Here is a 25,652-nt window from a genome sequence, read left to right as displayed (position 1 = left end):
CGGCCACATCTCAGAGATATCTTGGTGTTTTCCATTTGTAATCAGTAACTGCATGAAGTGAGATCTTTGGTTCTCTGTGAAAATGGCCCCCGAAGAAAGCCAGCTGCTGAACAGGCCAAATGTAAGAAAGTGAGATTTTAACCAGAAAAGTGTGGGATAAACTAGGGGGGGACTGTCACAGAACCAAGCGGATGGGTCCACCATATGCAGCTGAAATGAGGCAAATGAATTGTACGTGACTGACGCCACAAGGGATCTGGCTGCTGACCAGTCCTCAGCGGAGGTAACTGACAAGGTGAAAGAGAAATTCTTGTTATAAAAGCTTTTTAAGCTCTTTCCACCCTTATCCTTCTAATCGGAAGTAGTTACGTAGCCTTCCAAGGTACGCGTTACTGCTCTTGCAGGGGGGCAACTTTAGTGATACCCGGGCATTTCCTGAAATTCCGTGGTACCTTTCTGATGTCCACAATTTCTTCAGATATACTGAAACTCCGTGAATTCTAACTGATTTCTAAGCATTATGCCAGATACTACGAGTGCTTATTTGGTCATTCACTGTTTCTTAAGTAATCCTAGCCTGGCTAAGTCATGTTATATGGTGGAACTTATAAAGCCCTGATTGCGTTTCTTAGGAAGGGGATGTTTGCAAAGAACCCAGAGGAGAACCTTAAAGTGGCCTTGTAGGATTCATGAGGAAAGTAAAGTCTAGAGATTTTAAGGCAACTCCCCCGACATCAGTTATTTCACAGAACAGGCTTTCCTCTTCATTTTCCACCTCAAGTCCACGACGGAGACAAAAAGACATTACAGTTCATTCTGCACTTTATTTGCATATCCCAACAATGACTCCTCCCAGCTACTGAAGTCAAAAGAAAAACTGCAGTTCCTCAGTGTTAGCCCTAATTTAAGATAACAATCATTTCTTTTAAATGTCTATTTTACCCTTCATTTTAAATTGCAAAGTATGTATTTACATGTTTATATACAAATAACTTCAAAAACGAATTAACCCCAATCTTGGTCCAAGCGTTTCCACTTTAGAAGTGGGATAGTTCTGTGCTTACATCCTCTTCCAAAAGTCTCTTCGTGAGTTCCAAATATTCGTTCGCAAATGGTTCCCCTGTAAGTTTAATGGACCAGGTACTTAATTTCCGAGTAAATCAGAGGAAATAGTATAGAGCATGCTTTGTACAATACAGCACCACTACTGAAAATGGCTCGGGGTTTTGTAATCCAAGGTTCCGATTTAAAGCAGAAATATGTGGCATAGATCGCCACAGCAAAGAAGTGTCCAATTAAAATGAGAGGGTTAGGAGACAGGCTGTAAACAGGAAAAAAAAAATACACGTATTAGTAAGACCCAGCAATTAAAATTACTCACAGAAAGGTTCTAATGACATATCTATAAAGCTATGCATTCTAGAGGACTCTGGAGGCTTGTGTTGCCTGCGCTCTAATGGCAGGGACGAGTGGATGTTCTTACAAGAAACTCCTTAGGATATACCCCTGTCTGTCAGAGAGCCAGGAACTCTTCTCAGTCTGCTTGACATAAACTGCATGTGTGGAGCTAAAGTTTTCTTTCACTAATCTTGAGATCTCTGCCTGAAGTACCTGGATGGCCTCAGCTGTGGGATCTTAGGTTTTTCAAAAGGTAACAGTATTGACATTCAGATTATAGATGAATGAGAACAGACTTAAAGAATTTTACTGTGCAGACTTTTCAAGAATAATTCTACCTATGTCTTCACTGTCAAAACCATTATTGAGTTTCACAAGTCCCCACACCTTAATCGATGTAAATTTTAAATACAAATTCCTCTATTATGCATGGCTCCCACCGATCAGATCATATGGTTAAACCCACCAGCAAGAAAACAAGCTCCTGATTTAATCGGGGCGTTGGCCTCATCTACCACCAGCTTCTGCTCACCACTGTTTTCCCAGAAGTAAAACACAGGGCTAATGATGCTTTTTTTCATTTCTCTGAGCTACCTTCTGACTAGGATTCTAATGGACAAAATGTAGGAAGAAGGACTTGCAGTAGTTCACCAACTGAGCAGTCCCAAGAAAATCTGAAAGATCCGCTTCCTCTGTGTCATCAGAACAACTTACACGGAAAGCAGCCCAACAGGACCAGCAACACATTCTCCACCGAGTTTGAAATAAAGAAAACAGGCTTTTCTTAGTTGATGTAGGGAATCTAAAATAAAAATTGGGAGTTAAAGTTGTTTAGAAAGTTGTTTAAAAGTTATTTCCTTGACTGTCGTAAATTCAGTAAGTGATGCAAATATTCTGTAAATTCTTTTTGTCAGAAAACACAATTCTAGAAACCAAATTCCCAGTTTCTAAGATACCCAACCTATATCTCTGAGCAGTAAACTCTAAGTAAAAGGGTAGCTGTGAGTAGTAAACATTAACAATGCCTTAGACCTGTGTAGTTTCTCATACTTTTCAAAGTGACTCATTAAACCCTCCCAACATAGTAGTATCAACCCACAATTTTTTTTATTTGGGATAAATATTTCTTTAAGGTATTACCTAGATTTTTCTTTTGAACAGATTTTAAAAAGGATGCAATAGGTAAACTTAACTCCAATAAAACTCTTTCTTCCTCTAATCTTTCATAATGTAAGAAAATCAAGAGCTTAGGAAAGCTTAAAAAGCAGCACTAAGAAAGACTCAAAACTTGGTTCTTTTCTTTTTACTAGCCCACCCAGCCATTCCAGCTTCCATGCCAATTAGCAAGAGAGGATTGACTGGCGAATGAGCTGGGTTTTTTTTTTTCTTTTAGCAAGAATAATGCATATAAGAGGCTACAGAAGGTATCTGTACTATATTATCTTTTGCACTCAAGTCACCAAAGCATAGATCGCTGGGACCCTGGCCAGTTCACAGAAGTAGCTTTGTTGTAAATACCTGAAGTAATAGGACTGGAGTTACATTTATTCCTGAAAATCTAAATGTCCAGTGTCGTTAACTTACAGATTAACTAATCTGTATACTGCTGGGCTTGGGAAGTGGCACGGTTGCCTCTACTCCATTTCTAATACGGCTTCTGCTAAGTCATGTTTTCCTTAATATACAGACTGACCATCGCCACTTTACAATATAGAAACAAAAACAAAAGCATGGGAATATTTCAAGTGAGTAAAAGGTAGATGCATTCTGCTACTTGTGTATTATAATAGGAGACAAAATCTAAACTTGTTATGAACCTTATATTCATTTTATAAAATACTACTTTGAACAGAAATTGAAACATGTTCAGGAAGAAAAAGATTAACAACTATATTACATTTTGACTCATGGCCAGAAAGATCGTGCCTCACAACTTCATGCGTTTGTGGCTCTGTGTGGCCGGACCTGGACCGGAGGAATTAATACAGATGCATTTCTGAAGCAGTGCTGGGAAGGTGGTCAGGCTCTTCACACAAAGTGTGGATACAGGATGATTAGAGGTGGGAAATCTTGCTCAAGGATGGGGTTACAAAGGGCCACCACTTGGGAGTCGGACTTGGGAAACATGGCTATTTCTGGCCTAATCACTAACTTGTTTATAATTAAGTTCTCTTCCTGTGCTAAAAATCTGCAGTTCAGTAATTTTCATTAAAAATATCTATACTTACCATCTGTGGCAGAAAATAATTCATGAAGAGCCTGAGCAAGGATATTCACAACAAAGGAGTGAGATGATTTTCTTGCCCAATAGAATGATTTTTTGGCCTAAAAGAGAAAAAACATCGCTTAGTACATGGTAAGGGTGGGGGGAAGCACAAACTAATGTCTACAGCCCCTCAAACTGAGGTCTATCCTGAGGATCATCTGTAAGCAATGGTGCCTTATAGTGAGCATTTACATACACACACACAACATCTCCAGAGGAATGAGTTCCCGAACTCTGAAGTGAAATATATAATCCCAATGAGCAAAGTGGTCCGTGCAATCCATGTGACCTAATAATCAACACAGAAATTTAGAAATTCTGTGAGATTCGTGGGTTGCACAGGCTCACAGGTTCTTTATGCCTCAACAAGACTGCCCAAGAACCAGGACTCAGGATCAGGTTCATAGGTACAGATCTCCCCAGTAAGGCCCTATGCCTCTTAGGCCCGGAAAGAAATCAATTGAGACATTTTTGTCAAAGAATAATTTAATATCTTACCTGGAAAACAGCTGCATCATCATAAAGGTCAGGGATACCCTTTAGCAATTTTCCCCATAGTTTTAGATCTTTAAGAACAACAGTCATCCCTCCTCCAGTAAGAGGATGCCTCATATTATATGCATCTCCCAAAAGAAGAACACCTATAATGAGAGAGAGAATTTAGATAATGACATCATCCTGGATGCATCCCTTAAGACCCAAAAAAAAAAAAATTCTGTTAATTAATAAACATTATGAATGTGAACCAGGAGCACACGTACTGCACGGAGCACTGGGTGTCACACGCTAACAATGAATCATGGACACTACATCAAAAGCTAACGATGGACTGCACGGTGACTAACCGATCATAATAAAAAAATTAAAATGCAAAAAAAAAACCCGAGAATATGAAAATACAAGGGAACAAATCATGACTAAATTGAGACAAAAGTTCAATTAATATTTATTGGGTACCTAATAGGTACTGGATCCTGGGGACACAGTGAGAACAAGAAACATGGTCCCTGCCCTCATGAAAGTCACATGGGAATCTAAGGTGAAGTCAATGCCAAAATATTTGTGAAGCCTCTTTCATGAAAAAAACAAAACGAAACAAAAAAATTGGCATAAAAAGCAAGTCTCCTACAAGGGAAAAAATGAAGAGCTCTGACATTTCACAGCCATATTTGCTGCCAGCGCACTAGAGAAAGGTCTGTACAGTTCTAAGGGAAAGAAAGCAGGCCCTAGGAAAATGATACCCAGCCAAATTGTAGTTTGAATTAAAAAGCAATTATAAGCTTATATTCCAAACCTATCTGAAGTTAATTTAGAGGAATAAGCCTTGACCGAATTGTATCTGAAAATCAGCCCCGTGATTCAAAACTGCAGAAGCAGAAATGCGGCCCTCCAGGTGCACCTCCCGAGCGGCCGAAGACCCCGGCCACTGTCAGCCTGGTTTACGCCCTAACACTTACAGTGACATTTCAACAAAATAGTTATTTAATTTAATCCGAGAGAGAAATAGACAACCATAATAATAACGTTAAGGTGGCAAAGTCATGGATAATTATTTTCTGCAATGTCACAATATACTACATTTATAACTAATTATAAAATGCATACAGTAAACATTAACTTATAAAAAGGAAAATTTCTAAATATTAATTCAAATTTATGTATGACTCTAATATCTTCACTAAAAAACCACAAACTACAAACAACTTTTATTCTTCCTTCTCCGTGGAACATTTCTAGTTCCACCAATTACTGTTGGCCTATTGTTTATATCAATTTGGCATCAGCTTCTTCATTCTGCTTTGCATTAGTTTACTTATATGATTAGTAGTTTATTATGCCTGTTTTTCCACAGCAAATTCAATTGGTTTATGTTCAGGAACCATGGCATATCAAAAGCTCCCGTTCAGACCTGTCTTTGGAGCTCACACATTTTCAATGGTGTTCCACACATCTCTATCAAATGCCTTACTGGCACTTCCTATCCATTATGTTCAAAAGTGAACTCATCACCTCTTCCCACACTTCCTAAACTTACATTCCTTTTCCTGCATTTTCAACATCAGCAAATAGCTGGCAAAACTACCTAAACCTGAAACGTGGACTCCATCAAGAGGCCTCACTCTCCCTTACTACAATAGCCAATGAGTCACCAAGTTGCATGCATTCTTCATCCTAGAGAGTACACGATTCCACCTTCTATTTCCACAGCCACAACCGTAGCTCGAACCTTTTATCACCATTCACATGGAACAATTACACAGCCTTACTATAAGCTCTAGCCTGACCTGTCCTCCAAAACCATGCTCCACAGCGTATCAGAGTAGTATCTCTAAAATAAAAATCTAATCACACCACTATCTTATTTAAAACTTTTCAGTGAACTATTAGCAACTAATAAATGAGTTCAGCAGGGTTTCAAGACATGAGATAAATATGCAAAAATCAACTGTATTTATATACACTAGCAATGAAGAATCTTAAAATGAAATTAAGAAAACAAGTCTTCTACAACAGCATGAAAAGGAATAAAATACTTGGAAATAAGTTTACCAAAAGAAATGTAAAACACTCTGAAACTACAAAATATTGTTGAAAGAAAAGAACTCTTACTACATTTACAGTCAAATTAATTTTGACAAGAGTGCCAAGACACTTCAATGGGGAAAAAACTGTCTTTTCAACAAATGGTACTGGGACAACTGGATATCCACATACAAATGAAGCTGAACCCCTTCCTCACACCATACACAAAATTTAACTCAAAATGGATCAAATAACTTAACGTAGTAGCTAAAAGTATAAAACTCTTGGAAGGAAATATAGGAGTGAATCATAGGGAACTTGGATTGGGCAAAGACTTTTTAGATATGACATCCAAAGCACAACTAACAAAAGAAAAAAAGCACATAACCTGGCCTTCATGAAAATTAAAAACTTCAACAGACACCATCACCATGTAATGAGAGAAGTTTTTGCAGCTCATTTATCTGATAAGGGATTTGTATCTAGGATATATAAAGAACTCTCAGAACTCAACAATAAAAGTTTTTTTCATCTGACCAATTAAAAAATGTGCAATCAGGGGCGCCTGGGTGGCACAGGGGTGCCTGGGTGGCACAGCGGTTAAGCGTCTGCCTTCGGCTCAGGGCGTGATCCCGGCGTTATGGGATCGAGCCCCACATCAGGCTCTTCCACTATGAGCCTGCTTCTTCCTCTCCCACTCCCCCTGCTTGTGTTCTCTCTCTCGCCGGCTGTCTCTATCTCTGTCGAATAAATAAATAAAATCTTTAAAAAAAAAAAATGTGCAATCTGAATGGACATTTCTCTAAAACAGAAATACAATTGTCCAAAACGCACATGAAAAGATTTTCAGCATCACTATCTATCAGAGAAACACAAATCAAAACCACAGTAAGGTATCACTTACACCTACGAGAATGGGTATGGCCAAAAAGACAGATAATAACAAATGTTGGTAAGGATGTGGAGAAATCAAAACCCTCACACATTGTTAATGAGAATGTAAAATGGGGCAGCCCCTTTGGAAAATAGTTTAGCGGTTCCTCAAAGAGTTAAACAGAGTTATCATACCCAAGAAAAGTGAAAATCAAGTCCACACAAAAACTCGTATACAGATGTTCCCAACAGCATTGTTCATAATAACCAAAGTGGAAACAAACCAAATGTCTATCAGCTGATGAAAGGACAGTTAAAATGTAGTATACCCACACATGGAATACAACTTGGCCACAAAAACAAATGAAGGACATGCTACAACAAGGATGAACCTCGAAGAAGCCAGTTACAAAGGACCCACTGATTGCATTTATAGGAAATGTCCAGAATCGGCAAATCTGCAGAGACAAAAAGCAGATCAGTGGATGCCTGGGGCTGGGAGTGGGGAGAAAATGAGCAGTGCCTGCTGATGGGTATAGGGTTTCTTTTTGGGGTAAAGGTTCTAAAATTGACTGTAGTGATGGTTGTACATATCTATGAATATACTAAAAACGAATGAACTGTAAACTTTAATGGGTGAATTATATGATTTGTGAATTACATCTCAATAAAGCTATTTAAAAAAACCAAACTTTTCAATGACTTTCCACTGTCTATAGGATTAAAACTAAACTTTAAATAAATACCTTTCTACCACTCTGACACCTAGCGTGTGCTCCCACCATAGGAAACTACTGGACTTCACTGAAAATGCCATCATTTCTCAGTCCTCCCTCATTTCACTGTCTAATGAACCCCCACTGATCCTTCATGCCCCAACTCCAGTTTTATTTCCTGAGACACGACTTCCCCAATCACCTTTCACCGTTCACAGTGAACCTTGCGGTACCACGAGTGGGCTTTCACTTCAGCATTTATCCACAGTGTTCTGAAATCACCAGTTTATACCCCTCACTAGAAAACTGCCTTCTCTAGATTTAGGACTATACTTAACTGTCGTAGCCCCAATAACTACTGTAATGACATTTACACTCATTATTAGATAATAAAGACATCATAAAACCAATTTTGGTGTTAATACATTCAAACACAGTAACCAATTCTCTGTCCCACATGATTCCCAGTAGCATAAATTCCATCCCATATTACATTTGGAATATTAAATTTGAATATTTAGACTACCCTTTGTAAAATCACTCCAATAAAATAATACCTCGTTTGTTTACTGGTGAAGAGGGAAGAAAGCTTGCTGGCATAGATCTCAAACGAGAATTCTGAGTGGCTTCCAGGAATGGTTCTTTGAGGTGATCTGCAATAAATCCCACCCCACCAAATAAATGGTTTATAAAATTTCAATTTCTAATTATCATATGTTCTTATCAAGTCTAAACTAATACCTTCTATTATGTTACATGTAATACAATATTTGTGCTATATACACATACATATACCTTGTGATAAATCAAGAACTAATTATTTTATTAATACAATTGTTCATTAAGAACCTAGTTATTCATGCTAAGGAATGACTAAGGAATCTAAGAGAAATTTAATGTAAATAGAATCACATACAGCTGAATGAACAAAAGAGCTAAGAAGAGTGAAGCAAATTAAGAAATTCACCCACCTTTCTCCCAAATGTTAACTGCTAGGAAACATATTGAACACTTAATTTACCATCACACCCCATTCTGGGATAACAGATGAACTATACTAGCAATCCACCAACAGCAGGAGGGTACGTACGGCAGGAAAAAGTTGTAGAGAGCTCTACGTTTCTGAGCCCAGTTTCTTCATCTATAACGTGAAGTGCTTGGAAGAGCTCGTCTCTGAGACGTGCCCCAGTTTAAAGTTTTGTGCTCCTACTTGTATAGAAAATGAACTGTCTTTTCATACAGTTCCCACTGTAATCTGGGAATACAGGAGCAGAATGCCTAAGCTGAAATTCTTCCATTCCTACAAGAATTTCAACAACCTAATGAGTATTATATTTCCCACCATGATCTCAGGGCAGTCTGTTCTAAACTTCTGGACTGGAAAAGGCAATCTATGATAAAAGAAAAAAACACTAAAAATAACATTATTATCTTTTTCTTAAATGTGAATAATTCATTTTTCCTCTGAAAGCTTCAAAAATGTCTTAACTAAGTGCAAATGTATTGAAATGTTGAAAATGTCATTATTAAAAATTTAAGTTAGGGGCGCCTGGGTGGTGCGCTCAGTTAAGCATCCAACTCTTGGTTTTGGCTCAGGTTGTGATCTTAGTGTCCTGAGATGGATGGAGCCCTGTGTCGGGCTCCATGCTCAGCACAGAGTCTGCTTAAGACTCCCTCTCCCTCTCCCTCACCTCTGCCCCTCCCCACCTTGCGCACACACTCTCTCTCAATCTCTCTCTAAATAAATAAAATCTTTAAAACAAAAAAATCTAAGTTAGTCCATGCATACCTTAATATTGTTATTAAACAAAGTGCTTTCACTTAGATTAAAAAATAACTTGAAAAAGGAACAGATTTCTTTTTTTAAGATTTTATTTATTTATTTGACAGAGACAGTGAGAGAGGGAACACAAGCAAGGAGAGTGTGAGAGGGAGAAGCAGGCTTCCCGCAGAGCAGGGAGCCGGATGCGAGACTCAATCCCAGGACCCTGGGATCATGATCTGAGCCAAAGGCAGACGCTTAACAGCTGAGCCACCCAGTGCCCCAAGAAACAGAATTTTTAAACAAAATATACTCTTACCAAAGACAGTTTCCTATTACTATAATCTTATAATTGGAAAGCAGGGTTTCCCTTCAATTTTATCAATATTCTTAATATTTTAATTAATATCTTAAATTCTTATTTACTTACATCTTCCCATTCTCAAAAAAAAAAAAAAAAATGCCAGAAAGCAATTTTTTAGGAGTGTTTTACAAGCATGTCTGAAATTTCATGAAGCCCTTCTGTTCAACTCCAAAGGAAAAATGATCTTGAAAATCGCTTACAGCTCTCATGTTCTGAGGGTGGGGTATACGAGCCAGACGTGCCTGGCCTCAACTTTGGATCCACCACTTACTCATAGTTTATCCCTGGAGGAGCTTACTGACTCCTAGTTCCCTCATCAGTAAATTCGGGATCGTGACAAGGCCTCACCTCAGAGGGTGACTGTGTAGATAAACGGAACAAAGTTTGTACAGCACCTTATAGTAGATACGCAATAAAAGGTAGCTACCATTTCTACAAAAACCAAGGGCTAAAGTAATGAAATAGGAGTGATAGTTCAAGAATTCAGACACCTTACACCTGTATCCAGACTACCTAAAAAAAGCACCATTTTCCCCAGTACGAATAATTATTCTGAAAACAATGATTTAATTATTAATATGAAAGATATACTGAAACTATTTTCTTTTAATTTGGAGATTTTCATACGTGCTAGTTAAACAGTTCAGCTCCAGCGTATCTGACTGGGTGCATCTTTTACCTGCCATCCTTATCTCTGGCCTAGTTCAGACCCAGCGTTAGTGAGAACTGGCAATGGACAGCCTGTTGTGATATTCACTTTCAGACTACAGATTACAATGTGAACGAAATCCCGTTTCTTACCAGGTACTTGTGGGTAAATTTTTTCAACCATGTATTCTCTTAGGTTCCTGGGCATTTCTCCTCGAATGTCAACAAGTACTCGAGTTTCATCAGATGAAATCTGGTAGATGAGAACTGGACTCGGATTAGCCAAAATAAGTTCAGCATGATTTGCTTTAAACTGTGGTGCATTCTAGAAAAAGACAAAACAAAACGAAACATTTTAATAATTTTCAAATTCCAAGTTGCTTTTATTTTTCTATAATTATGTTCCTATAGTACCTTCATAAGAAAGCCAACAAAATGAGATGAAACAGAAACTTTATTGGAGATCAGGTTTTTCCTGAACTTGGAAAAAAGTCCATCTGCAACAACAGTCAATGGAGCGTGGAGTTCCTACAACCAAGATAAACAGTGTTCTGTTAAATGGTTAGAAACACACAGTAAAAGGACCATTCTCTTAAAATGTGCACTCTTGTAAAATATTTACACATTTTATTGGACAACGTTAAAGAAGGTGATGAAGAGAATGTTAAGAAGAAGCTGTTACTGGGCTTAAGTTAATGAATGACCAACCTCTAGAGACCCTTCCTCTCCTCCCAGGAGGATGGCCTGCCTTCCAAGCGCTACCATCCAAACCACCTGGGATTAAAGCTACACTCTGATGAACAACCGGGGAAACAACTACAAAGCAAGTGTAGACCACAGAATATTGAATCTCATCACAAAGTCCAAGGATGACTCCATGGTTTATTCTAGAATTTTTTAACTTCGCATAGTGCTTCTGATCAGTGGCTAGGGCTTAGAAGAATTTTTGGATGTAGGTCTTCCATATTATCTTGCAATCACCCCCATCAGAGTACAGTTTCTAGGTGGTGACCCTAGAGAAGAGCCCAGAAAGGCCAACAGATTAGCCTTTCGCTTTCTCTTCTCTTTCTAAACCAACACGAGCAGGTACTGACAACTATTTTGCTGTTCGACTTCCGCAGAGATTCTCTTACTTTTCCCTTTCAGATTAAAACACTTGTTTCATTTATCCTAATCATTTCTTTTATGTTGAATCCTTTCTTTTTTCACCTTCCATGTCCCCTCCGCTTCTCTGCACGTGGGTATTTCTCATTTCAGTTTAATACTGCTGATCTCGTGGTGCCTGTCTACAAGGCTGTTGTACAGAGTGCCGAGATGCTCTAAAGAGCAAGGGGTTGCAGTCTGAAATCCACCCTGCTGCCGAAGGCTTAGAGAGAACTCAGTCTACTAGATGAGTAAACGGGTGGGTATACTTTTCAAAGGAGTAGGAGCAAAATAAGGAAAAACATGTCTTAGGAAGCGCTAACATTTGCTATCTCTCACCTTGAGGTCCCCGGTTTCTTTCTCCCTGTACTGAACTCCTATCACGGCATCATCCTCTTCTAGTAACTGTAGTACGATGCCTTCAATAAACTTTGCACTAAAGGATAAACAGAAAAAAATTATACAATAGCACACTTGAACAATTTAAATAAGGAATTGACAAAGTCCTTATTCCTTATCTCCAGTTTACAAACTGGACACACACGTGTGTGCACACACGTACATAGGAAAGGTCTGGAATGACAAAACGCAAAAACATTAATGGACTTTAGAAGCTTAAGTGTGGTTTTTATTTTCTAATCTCTTGAAATTGAATACATATATACTAATGTAATGATTTTTAAAAGTATTTTTAAAAGTAACATGAGATTTTTACCTCAATTCATTAAAAAAAATACATGCAGAGAAACTTTACACACCACACAAATTCAAAGAGAGATGGGAAAATACTCAATTGGGAGTTTATCCACCAAATTATCCAGAGTAGTTACTTCTAGTCAGAAGAGTCATGGATAAGTTTTACAATCTCTGTATTTTTGTGCATTTTCCCATGTTTCCACAGTGAACAGACTCCACTTCCACAGATACGGAACTCGCAGTCCTAAGGGTAAGTCCGCTCACTTCTCACTTGCTTTCTCAACACTTAAGCCCTTGTTAATGAGATGAGGGTTCTCATGTGTAAAACTTCCTCAGTTATAGTGCCTAAGGACTAGGGGCAAATAGAAGTTAATAATTAAGAGAAGAGCCAGTCCTGTCACCCTAGGGTTTTCCCTTCAAGTCCTCTGTTCTGACTTTTAACAGAAAATACCACAAGCACAAACCCCAACCCCCAAATAGGCAGACAAGGACTTAAACCTCAGTTACAACTGTATCCTCTAAATTCCAACAACATAAAAAAAACCACGAAATGTATTTAGTCAAAGGAAAAACCTCAACAGTTCTGTCATTCAAACGGGAATTCTCTACATGATATTGTCAACAAAGGCACTGAAGATTAACATTCTTCTAACTTGCAGTTTACTTTAGAATACCTATGCTCCAGCCCATACCCAAACACTTACGACAATTTATGAAATAGTATTTGTGCAAAGGCCAAGTTTAAATGTGTTTCTTTTAACTGTCTATATCTGAGTAGTCTTACTTGGGCTCTGCCATAGCTGCTTTCCGGAGACCCATGATGAATCTTCCATGATGGAAAGCTCTTCCACTCCGCACTTGACTGTTTTCTGACAGAGGGTAAGGAACTTGAACCTCTGATTTGCTTTCCTGATCATGAATTATGTAGCCATCTATCACCTGGGCATCAATACCTTCCACTGCATCTGCAAAACAGTTCAGTTCAAAAAAATCAATTTTGTTAACATGCCAACAGCTATATATGAGGCGCCAGAGGATAAGGAGGCATCAAAAATGAGTCTCTGTCTTCATAATGTGATGAAACCATTTTGACAACCGGACATTAATGTAACTATTTCAGAAATCTTAATGTGTCTGGAAGACAACCGCTTAGCAAATCTGTAATACCACAAAAGATTAATATTTATATACAAACTTTATTCATTAAATTTCATAGGAAAAATATTAAGAACCTAGTAATAATAGGTGAAAAGTTCATGGGTATTCACATTAAGCAATACAGAAATATTGAACATAGCAGAGAAGGGAAATGTTTAAAACCTGATTTTTAAAAAATCAGTGAAATAAAACTAAGATATCAAATCTATCAAAATTGCTGGTGAGATTATAATAAAACTGATAAATTTACTGGTCAAACTATAAACTAAAAACATCTTAGAAAGTAACTGTAGCACTAATTATCAAGAACCAAGAAGAGGTTAGCATCCTTTGATGTAATAATCTTAAGTCTTGTAAATTCATCTATTGTTCATCCTAAAGATATAATTTTTAGTTTTTAATAATTTTTAAAGTTATATGCAAGAGTAAATTCACTATAGTGTTATCTCTAATAAAGAATAACTGAAAACAACCTAAATATTCATCTAAGAAAGAGTACATTATGAAGTATCAATTGAGAATATACCATACATAGACCTAAAATCATAATGGTTAGTATATTAAGATGAAGTACATTACAATAATGAAAGAAATAGATGAAAGAACATCTTCATAAACAATTCTATCACGCATCTAGGCTAAGATCAAAATAAATTAGTTTTCTGGTATTCTTTTCAATTGCACTTAAAGTCCAGGCAGGCACATGCTAGATGAATACTGTCATACATCTGACCCAGAATCAAAACTAATTAGTTTTTCAGTATGGTTCTTAAATTATTACAGTTAAAATTCAGTCAGAGATTCAGTACACAGATATCCTAAAAGCTGCCAATTAGCAGTGTATTCAATTTGAATCTCAGCAAATTGCCTATCGTTTCTGACCTAAATATTTGATACCCATCTGGTATTTCTATAATGCTTCGTCCAACTACTGAGACAGTTTGTTTTTCTTAACCCGTAAGTGTATTACAGAAGTACTTGAAATGTTTAAACTGGCCAATTTTAGAACACACCAGAAAACGTAAAAAGTATAGTAGCACAGCAAAATTCTTCCTTGGGTAAACTATCTTAAGAGAAGGTAAATAAGGTCTAATTTAAGATTTCTTAACATCTATCTGTCTTTGTCTCAACTTTATCGATGAAACCAAATGTGGCATACTTTGAACACTTTCACTTTCTTTCGCAGGCAAGAAGACAGTACCCTACACTTCGATGAAATTCATGCTTCATGAGTACTAGATGTTAATAACTTTGAAGCCAGTGACTTAACTTAGAGCTATCACTATCTATTAATCATAAAGCTCCACACTTAAGATATTAAGACTACTGGTCAACATACCAGATAAAATGACATGGAAAACATTCCTCCACATCAAAAAATGCAGAACTGCTTGCTATAAAAAGGCAAGTTAAAAACAAAACTAACAACGAAAAAACAAAAAACCACCTATGCTAAAAACGGAAAGCAACTTCAAAGTCAAACCACTGAGCACGTTTTAGAGGCGACAGCATAAGGGCATCAGAACCACAAGCCGAAACAAATGACTGGAGCTTTATGAGCCACTCCTGAATGTGAGGCAAGGGCCCCCCAGGGACAATGAAACTTAGCACCATTCATAAACTTCTTGTCAATAAAATAGAAAAGACAAAAACTCAAGTCAATGCCCTGAGATATGATGTGGAAGTAAGCCATTCACCACAGGCTATGGGTGAGGTCATCCATAAAAAATCCAAACATACTTTGTGCCATGACCTGGTATAAAGTCTGAACCTCAAACGGAGCATACAGTGCATAATAAAATAGGTATCATTTATGAAAGCCCAAATATAAACCAGAGTCAAGGAAGAAATATAACAAAAGACATATGAGATTTATGAAACTTCATTTAAATTCATTAAAGACCTAACTAAATGGAGAGTATACCACATTCATGGACAGGAAGTCCAAGTCAATTATTCTAAAACTGAGCTATAGATTCAGTGCTATTTCAGTCATAATCTTGACAGAGTTATTTTTTTTAATCTAATTCTAAATTATATATAGAAAACAAAAACACCATGAAAAGTCAAAATAATCCCAAAGAAAACAAGAGGGGGATGACATTCCCCACTAGATATTAAGACTTAATATAAAAATATAGCAAGCTCCAAACTGCCAAATCCCATGGTCATTTTTCTATACTCATCTTACCTGAGCCTTCATTAACAAAGCATGACATAGCTGTCCTTCCCTTTCTTGACACATACCCATTCCCTCCTACTAGAAACATTCTCTCATGGATTAAGTGGCATCAAACCCTCTGGCTTTCTTCTGCCATTCTGCCAGCTCCCCCTTGGACTCTTTTTCAGGGTTCTCTTCTTCTACCTGATCTTTAAATATCAGTTTCCCAGGACTTGGTTTATTCTGTCTTCTCTTTTCTCCCTACATGCTCTCAATCACTACTGTGGCTTTTAAATACTATAAATATGCTGACACCTCTGGAATTTCTAATTCCAGCCAGCCCAAACCGGTCCTCTGCATTCAAGATTCATATATTCAACTTAATTTCTCCACCTGGATATCACAACATGTCCTGCAAATTACCCCCAATTCTTGTTCCTCTCTAGGTCTTCTTATCAGCAAATGATACCACCATTTACCGGCTGTTCAAACCAAAAGCTAGGAATCACTTTTAACACTTCCTTCTCCCTCATATCTCACACCAATCCTATAGTAAGTCATGCCATTTCTGTCTCTTAATTTTAACATCAATCTGTCCACTTCTCTTTATATCCTCTGCTACCATGCTAGCCCAAAGCACCATCATCCGTCATTTGGATTTAGCAATGAGTTCCCACTAGACTCTTTGCATTGACGCTTGCTACCCCACTACCACAATCTTACAGTCTACTGACCACATTCTATCCACATATTCTTTTAAAACAGCATTCTACAAACTGCGGGGTATAAGTCAATGGTAAATCAAGAAGTGAATTTCAACTTGTGAATTGTGTACTTGGGTAGAATCATGACAAGTATTTAAAAAGTAAAATGACACGGGGCGCCTGGGTGGCACAGCGGTTAAGCGTCTGCCTTCGGCTCAGGGCGTGATCCCGGCGTTATGGGATCGAGCCCCACATCAGGCTCTTCTGCTATGAGCCTGCTTCTTCCTCTCCCACTCCCCCTGCTTGTGTTCCCTCTCTCGCTGGCTGTCTCTGTCTGTCAAATAAATAAATAAAATCTTAAAAAAAAAAAAAAAGTAAAATGACACAAATTTTGGTCAAATATATGTATGTATGTGCTGGGTCAGGATGTCAAATGTGTTTGTTATTGTGAGTAGATGTCAAAGGTCTGAAGCCACTTTATACAGGCATAAACTAGATCACACCACACTCCTGCTCCACCGACGGCAACACCCTTCATAACGTGGCTGCTGCCTATCTCTCCAACCTTAATCTCAAGCCATTCTCCTTTCCCCATCACCCAATACTTCCTAGCTACACTGCTCTCCTTTTCAGCTCTTCAAATACAACAGCAAACACTTACATAGTGCCAACTATATACCAGACACAGTTCTGAATGCTTCATGTATATGAATTCATTTCATCCTCATAATAACCTATGAGGCAAGGACTCACGTAAAATGACCATTTTACAGATGAAGAAACAGGTACACAGTAGGTTGAATAACTCAGCCAAGGTCATACAGCTTTTTAAGTGCCTGAGCTGGTATTCAACCCCAGGCAATCCAGTTCCAGAATCGATGCTCATAATTCCTACACCATGATGCCGACCACAGGAGCCAAGCAAGCTCCTCCTCAGTTCAGAGCCCAGGCATATTCTGTACTCTGATCCTTAAGAGGGGCCAGTGAAGCTGTCTTGTTCACCAGTATATCCTTGGTACCAAGTCCAGCACCTCACACAGAGCAGTGAATAAATATCCCCGAAATGAATAGTTTGTGTTCAAAAATCACTGGTTTAACAGACGATACTTAAATAAAAGACTCTATAAGAGGGACATAATATGTTCTTCACCAGTGATAGTTCCCTTCACCTTTCACTAAATTTCATGCCTTCATTCTATTTTTCCAATCTTTAATTTTGACCGTTTGTGTTTTTTAGCCACTTTATTATATCTTCTCATACACTAAATGCTTATTTTCTTCTTTGCTCTCATTTTCATGCAGAGTTGTTAGTAAAGAGTAACTTTTAGAAATGTAAACAAATTGGAATATCTTTTTACCAGTTATAGGACAGTCTAAAGTGAAAAGTGCTTCCTTATACCACATAACTGCTAAAAATAAATACACACCTACCTTCAAGACCAAGGTCTTTGAGGACATGATAACCACCGGGCTGCAGAAATTCTCCAACTATCCTGTCAGGCTCTTTTAAATCTCTCTCAATTACTGCCACCTTTCTTCCATCTCTGGAAAGCATGGCCGCCAAAGTGGAGCCAACTACACCAGATCCCACAATGATAACTTCCGGATCATTTTGAAAAGACACTGAAGAGGCAGCTGCTCCTATTAAAGTTGTTTCTGAAATATTGGTTCCTTTTTTGTGCTGTTTAAAAAAAAAAAAAAAGAGTTAATTATATCTCCACATTTGCTATCCTTAAAATTGTGCTGTTGTTATATAGAGACTCTGGACTTTCCGACCTTGGGCAAAAGCTACATCTCAAATATTATCAAACCACATGCACTATTATATTTTTAAATACAGATCATATATAAAAACCAAGAATATTAAAATATTCAGTTAAATAAAAATGTATAATAATATCCCAATAAAATTAAATATATATTCCATTCCATTTTTCAAATATATTTAGAAAATGCTATTATACAGCCATATTTAGAAATCCACACCAGGCTAAATATAAATAATGTTTACAAGGGGTTCCAAAGACTTATTATAGGGAAAATTCTATCATTAATTACTCAATTCTTCAAGTACATTCTAAGTATCTATCAGATGCAGATAACATACAGCTTCTATTTCGACACCATGTTGCAAACTATTCCAGCACCTTTTACATGTTTCCACTATTTATTTTTATTTTCTCCTTCTGGATTTTCATCTGATAATCTATCTTACCCTAAAAAATCCCTTTTATATAACAAAAAGACTGTCAAATTCTGGCTATTAATGTATTAATTGAGAATTACTTAATTCAAGAAAATTCTGAAAGGACAAAATAACTCATCCTGTCCCTTGGGATTCGACCCGGTCACATTTAAGTTCTTAACATATAAGAACATATTTAATTTGCCCCATCCTGACACTCTAAGAGGGCCTAGCCAAACAGTTGGTCCATTTAGGAATGAACATTAAACCTATCACTAGTTGGGTTGACGATAGAAGCTTCATTCATAAGATGATGAAAAAGTCCTGTTTTGAGAGCTTTATGCCCACTGAGTACCAGCTGGGTTTTTTAACATGAATAATTCGGGGTTGAAATAAGTATTTTTTTCTTGGTATGTGGATTGACAAATATAAATACAGTTCAGATACCGAATTGCAAGGAACAATCTTCCTTGAGTTCTCTGGCCGTAATGATTAAGATAAGCCCAAATGCCATTTTGGAGGGATTTTAAGAAAAGACCTCAGACAAAAAGGAGGGAAATCAAACCTAAAATCTTTTAGAACTTTGATTCTCTGTTATTTCAATATGCATTCAGTCTTCCTTCAACTCTATAGGGACTGGGGCCTTGTCCATTCCATTTTTTATAATTTCTCTGAGAGAAATCACCTTCTTGTCCTTTACCAAGAGAAGACAAGAAATCACCTTCTTGTCCTCTTCCCCTAAGTATTTCTTGAAGGCCAGAATAACTGACTATATTTAAATTACTGTTCTGAAAGCAAGAGAAGCCCTGTTTGCCATCTTAGCCATTTTTTTATTAGTTTTTCTTCCTAAGTTTTCCCTGTTAAACACACACACACACACACACACACACACACACACACTATCCTGAAAGGGGCACTTGAGTTAGTTAAGTCATCCAGAGAATGGTCAGTAAAAGCACTAATGAGAACTTAGTGCTCAATGAAGAGTCTACCAACTCCCTGATGTTTAGGACTAAGCAGAAAGCCTGAAGCATTCACAAAATTGACTGCTGGCAATCCAATTTTCCCTTCCCCAAAATGTCTCAACATCACATGATGTAATCGTATTCCAGGCACCTGCACTAGTGCTCAGTGTCTTTGGCAAAAGTTAGCTCAAATAACACCAAAGATTTCAAACTGAGATTACAGATTCCCTCTCCCTCCTTTTCTACTGCTCCAAGCCATACCCACCTTTACTGGGGCTTGAAGCACTAGCCAAAAGGTTCCTAACATGCATGTCCACTGTGTACTAGACGTGCACTACCTTAGACTAATAATAGCTACTATTTATTAGTCAGTTACGACCACGTTAAATCACTTAATTCCTTAACTAAGAGCAAGACTGGTGCCATCCCTAATAGAAGAGGTAACTGATTCTTACAGAAACGAAGGTCTTGCCACACGTCTTATAGCCAGACGTGGTGGAGCAAAACTCCTCAGTCAAGTCCTCCTTTCTATAAGCCTTGCTAATCTGTACTGTGGATACAGTACAATAGCGTAGATCTAGAACCTCAAGGAGTAAACTACTTTTTCAGGCCACTCGCCCTGACTCCGAATCACCATCACCCCTCACTGCAGTCTCTCACCTGACAGCCCTGCTCCCATTCCCGTGCCCCTGCAATCCACTCTCCTCACACCAACTGGAAATGCTTTTTTAAAAAGTAAAATCAAGTATTGTTACTTAAAATCCTCCAGGGCTCTCAGGAGAAAGTTCAAATACCCATGGCCGATAGGCCCTCAATGTTCTGGCTTCAAAGCCAGACCTCTTCTCCCTCATCTAGCATTGTCCCCCTCTGCTGTCTTTGCAGAAGGCATAACTTCACACGTGACTGGAGACTAGCCTCAGAATTAGGAACATGACTGAACTGTGGACCTTACTCAATCGTCCACGTGATTCAGGACACTCCTGCACTGATTTGCTCAAGGCCCCACTGACATCGGGAGAGGAGGGGATTTGCCCAAGACTTTAAAATGCTGAACTAATTTTTACTCCACCAGCCTTCTGAATTGTTCTTTCTGTCACTCTCCCCAACCAGCTGTCATTTATAAGCACTGGACTTAACCTGCAGCCGGTTTCTTTCTGCTCAGGTACAAATGCAATCCCTACCCAAGGATTTCAGTAAACATTTTTTCCCAATGGCAGAAAGTGATTCTGTCCTCCTTCAAAATGAAATTCTAACGTTTCGTTTCCCCTTTCAAAATCGAATCGATTTCACATGCATTGGCTAAAGGAAACAAATCTTTTCAATCACTCCTCACAGTGGCATAGATGTAGCCAAGGAACAGTCAAGAGCTTAACACACACACACACACACACACACACACACACCCCAATAAATGAAAATTTATCATAACCAGAGTTTCTAAATTGCTGCCTTTTGGCCTGTAGACAAGATGAAAATTTACATTTGAGTGACCCCAATCCTGATTTTAAAAGAACATGCTCACTCGTTTGCCCACTTAAAATTCCACCTACCCTCCTAGACCCAAGCTGCTCTTTATTTTCTGATCCCGGGGGCGACTTGGCCCAGAAGAAGCCAATGAAAGGCAAGGCCGACAGAATATCCGAGAAGAGCGCGAACTGGGAGCCGCTCTGCTGGCGCCCGAGGACGGCCCCGCTCCGGTGGCGACAGCGGTAGGAGAGCACCAGGCCCAGGGACAGGAACACCAGCACGCACAGCAGCAGCTCCTTGTTGGCAAAAGAGACGAAGTCTCCGCATTTCTTGTAAAAATACGTGAAAGTGGCAATGCCCAAGAAAGTCCACATGGTTCAAAGGCTCTTCCGGTGCCCCCGGGGTCAAAGCCGAGATCCTTTTTCTCTGTAGGGTTTTGGTGACTCGAGGTTCTCCCAAAATGTGTCACCAAAAGGAGCACGAGGAACCGGCCAAACTCCAGCAAACACCGTCACAGGATTACAATTCAAATCAGAGGAATCTACAAAATCCTATCAAGTTGGTATAAAAGTATGTAAAAAGGGGAAAGTTGTCCAGACTTAGAAAGCAGTATTAAAAAATCGCCTGCTGCAACAGCTCCCGACCAGACCCTCCTCTTCCCCAGCAATCCATTTATTTCTTCTGGACGGGCTTCTCCTGGGTTGCTGCTGGTGGCGCCTCTAATGGTGTTGTAGGCTCGCCGTGCAGCGCAACTGTCGTCGCTCACCTGCTGCAGGTGCCCTGTCAGAAGCGGATGGGGAGATGAAAGAAACGTCTGGGCGCGACCTGGCCAGGAGGGGGAGCGCGGAGAGACGCCGCCCCGCGCCGGGACTGCCTCTTCCCACCGAGGATGGCCTCGGACTCGAGACTGCGGACCCCGCGCAGAGAAGCACGGCCGCTCCGCAGAAGCTCCGAGTCACCAGCCCCCGAACCTTCCAGTCCGCGCCTCCGTTTCCCCGCGGGTGAACGGCGGTCTCCAGGGAGCTCCCTCAGAGGGCGGCGGCTCCTCACGGCCGCCCCGCCAGCATCCCTCGCGGGCTGCAGCTGCCCTCCCCGACCCCGCGCTTCCGCAGTAACCAGAGTAACCACCACGCGCCCTTCGCTCGCCGCTCTCCCAGCGCGCTTAGACGGCCGAGGGGCTCCTCCCAGGCGAGGACCAGGAGGCGGAGCGCAGGGGCGCAATCCCACCCCGCCCTGCGCGCCGAGCGCGCCCGCCCCGCCCACCGCCGCCGCTAGCCAATCAGGGCACGCACCGCGCTGTAGGCCGAGATGGCGCTATGCCGCGTTTGGCCAATCGCGGGCGCCGCGGCCCGCGCGGCGTCGCCGGGTGAGGCGCTAGGGCGATGTTGCGTGGTGTGGGGTGGGGGCGTGGGGTGTCAGCCTGCCGCCGGGTGGGCAGATGGGAAGGCCCTCGCTGGCTGCGAGGGGCCGAGGGGGCGGAGGGGGTCGTGCCCTGGGTCCCGCCGTCAGATTACCCGGCGCGGCCCCGGCCGCTGAGGTCCTACCCAGGAAGAGGTGGAGCGGGTCCCGAGAAAACCGCTGCCGGGAGTAACGCCGCCTAATGTCGGAACGGTGCCGATCATCCCGTGAACGTGTATTGAGCGCTTACTACGAGCCCCGGGTGTCCTAGATAGGACTCAGACACAGCTTTTCTGTCCTGAGCCTAGTGTGTATAGAGGGCAGTGAAGACCGGTGCGTGGAAAACGTGACACGGTCAGGCCGAACGTCTGGAAAAACGAGTTAGGCCGACTTGTGCCAGAAGAAGAAAGGAGAGGACATGCGGGGTGTCCCCTTACTTCATCAGAACTGTCGGGCGCCACGCACTTGTCACTGCGCTCAGCCTAACGATGCAGTGGTGTTCGTTGCCCTATTCGCTCGGCATCAAGTAGAAGGGCGGGGAGGGGGGGTCCGCGGGCAAAGAAGTGAAGTGGAGGTGTGCCGAAGTTTCCCTGAGCGGGCGACCAGGAAACCATTTAACAGGCGGCGGCCCTTCCCTCCCTCTCCGCCTCGGCCTGGAGGGAGTCAGGCAAGACTTCAGGGAGGTTACCTGAATTGTGTCCAGGGCAAGCGTTCTAGGGGAAACAAAAACATGTGCAAGATTTGCAAGGTGAGAGGTGACCCTTGTCATGAAATGAAACCTCCCTCGAACAGCTGACCCTGTTAACCTAACCCTGGGATGCCTCCTTTAAACCCTGCAGTTTATGTACCAATCCTTTCTGCCGCTTGGAGCACAGCTGCATTGTCACCCGTTCAATAAGTTGGTTCATACTTTGACCCCAATCTCTGGCTCTACATTTAACGGCTGAGTCGTATCCCGTTAGTCCCTATGTTCCTTGAGGGAAGAATCTCTAATAAATCAGTCACCTGTAGAACCTAGCACAATCTCCCAAAAAATGTGTTTAGTGAATGAACGAATGATGAACGACAATGGTGTAGTAGGAAGACCAAGTGACGAGAAAGTGGAGACCTAGGCTCTGGCTGTCACTAACCAGCTTTGTGACCTTGGACTAGTCAAAAGTCAGTCAACCTCTAGGGGGAGGGAGCAGTATCTTCATGAAATCGAATCCTTAGAATCCTGTAACACTTTGCTGAGTTTAAGAAAGTATGGCATCAGGGTAACTGGGTGGCTTAGTGAGTTAAGCATCTGCCTTGGGCTCAGGTCATGATCTCAGGGTCCTGGGATGGAGCCCTGCTTTGGGCTCCCTGCTCAGCTCCCTCTCCCTTTCCCCTCTTCCTGCTCGTGGTTTCTCTCAAAAAAATAAAATCTTAAAAAAAAAAAAAGTATGGCATGTCATCATTTTTCACCCCAAATATATGTCTTACCTACTAATAAAAATAATTATGTGTCAAAATACTTTCACAGGCATCATTTAACCTTCAAATAACAAAAATGAAACTTAAAGAGGTGAAGTGGCTTGGCCAGATCACAGCTGATACCTGATGAAATCGAGTTAAGCTCCTGGTCTCCAAATCTTGTGTTTCTCAATACTCTTTCTTAATTATGAATTACTGCTTTAACACTCCTCCGTTATAAAATCAAGACTTTAATTCTGACAACATTTGTGAGTATATGCATTGACACGGATTTCCTCATTCCACTGTAGGGAAAAAAAATATAAGCCCCTTCTTTGAGTAGGAAAAAATGAATATAAGAGTCTTCCCTTTAGTTAAAAGGAAACTATGAAACAAATCACTTAAATAAGAATGCTTTATTGGGGCGCCTGGGTGGCCCAGTTGGTTAAATGTCTGCCTTCCGCTCAGGTCATGATCCCAGGGTCCTGGGATCCAGCCTCACATCATGCTCCTCGCTCAGCGGGGAGTCTGCTTCTCCCTCTGCCCCTCCCCCAGCTCATGCTCCCTCTCCCTTTCCCTCAAATAAATAAATAAAGGCCAAAATTCAGTTGCAAGGCAGGAGCTGTTGGGGTGTGAACCTTCACCAATCACATGTGTGGCAAGGAAAAAAAAAAAAAGAATGATTTATTCTTTGTGCTGGCAAGAAAAATAAAGAATACAGAATATTTACTTCTTGAGGAGCTAAATAAAAACACCTATTTGCTGATTAATGAAATTGAGGCAAAAACACCAAATATGATTAGATTTACTATTATGTTCTCCTCATAAGTGACACATCTCGCCTGTTTTCCTAGTTTTCAATCTAAAGAGACAATGATTCTTGCTAAATTGTTTTACTCATGGAGCCCATCTTACCCCACCTAAAATGTGAACATCTAGGATTCCACAGACATCAGGGTCTGTGAAGCAGGTTTTATGTAATCGTGGGCAGTCATAAAACAGAGAAGGTGATGCTGACAGGACGTAAACTGTACCTGTTGCTAATCTCTTCAGAAGGGAATTAACTGAAATTGAACTGCGATTTTGTTCTTCCCTGACTTAAACTGAATCCTTTGTTCCAAGAACAAAAAAAATTCAAAAAGCCGAATCAAATAAAAAGGTTTTCAGAAGTCTGCAAACTTGAAACACGATATATGGTCTTGTGCTTTTACAAAACCTTATTCCTCAGGGTTCCCCAGGTTGGTCATAAAGAATTCACACGTAGGATAAGCTGGGGTGGCACTGCTGCTTCTGCGAATGTGGGGAGGACAGCTTTCGATTTATTGCAGTCAATTAATAACCGATTACCACGTATTTAGACCTTGTTATATTTTAAGTACTGTGCTACCTTCTTTGCAAACATTTATTTAATCCTTACAGAAACCCCGTGAGGTGGGCCTCATCTCTGCTTTACAGATGAGGAAGCAGGTCCAGAGTGGTTACTTGCCACCATAATGGGATTGATGATGGTGGACCACCCCAACAGCTCCTGCTCGCAACTGAATTTCAGCCTCAATAGCAAATGACCAAATTTAAATATCAAACATTAATCAAACTCTTAAGTTGTCTGTGGTAAAAAAAAATACTGCAACACTTGTCCCCAGATACTACAGTCGAAGACAATTTGGACAAACCTACCTAACATACAAAGGTAAAAAGATGCTTAGGTGAGGGTCACATAAAAGCCAATGATACTCAATGATGTTCTCCCCTTTTTTGAAAGCAGAAAAATCACCCCAAATGCTTTGTAAG

The 25,652-nt window shown here is 40.2% G+C and overlaps 1 protein-coding gene across 1 annotated transcript; it reads right to left on the bottom strand.

Moving 5' to 3' along the window:
• Positions 1–807: 807 nt before the first annotated feature.
• Positions 808–22,204, bottom strand: SQLE (squalene epoxidase). The gene is made up of 11 exons (XM_008689336.2): positions 21,113–22,204; positions 17,844–18,093; positions 13,174–13,354; positions 12,033–12,129; positions 10,965–11,078; positions 10,704–10,875; positions 8,334–8,429; positions 4,163–4,305; positions 3,627–3,723; positions 2,113–2,200; positions 808–1,321 (listed from the first exon to the last, which is right to left on the bottom strand). The coding sequence occupies exons 1-11, from the start codon at positions 21,401–21,403 to the stop codon at positions 1,129–1,131; spliced, it is 1,722 nt and encodes a 573-aa protein (XP_008687558.1). The 5' UTR covers positions 21,404–22,204; the 3' UTR covers positions 808–1,128.
• Positions 22,205–25,652: the final 3,448 nt, after the last annotated feature.

The sequence above is a fragment of the Ursus maritimus genome, unplaced genomic scaffold (assembly GCF_017311325.1).
Source record: "Ursus maritimus isolate PB19 unplaced genomic scaffold, ASM1731132v1 scaffold_9, whole genome shotgun sequence".
Classification (NCBI taxonomy): domain Eukaryota; kingdom Metazoa; phylum Chordata; class Mammalia; order Carnivora; family Ursidae; genus Ursus; species Ursus maritimus.
The sequence above is the reverse complement of the archived record's forward strand: the minus strand, read 5'-3'. Positions and strand labels throughout refer to the sequence as shown.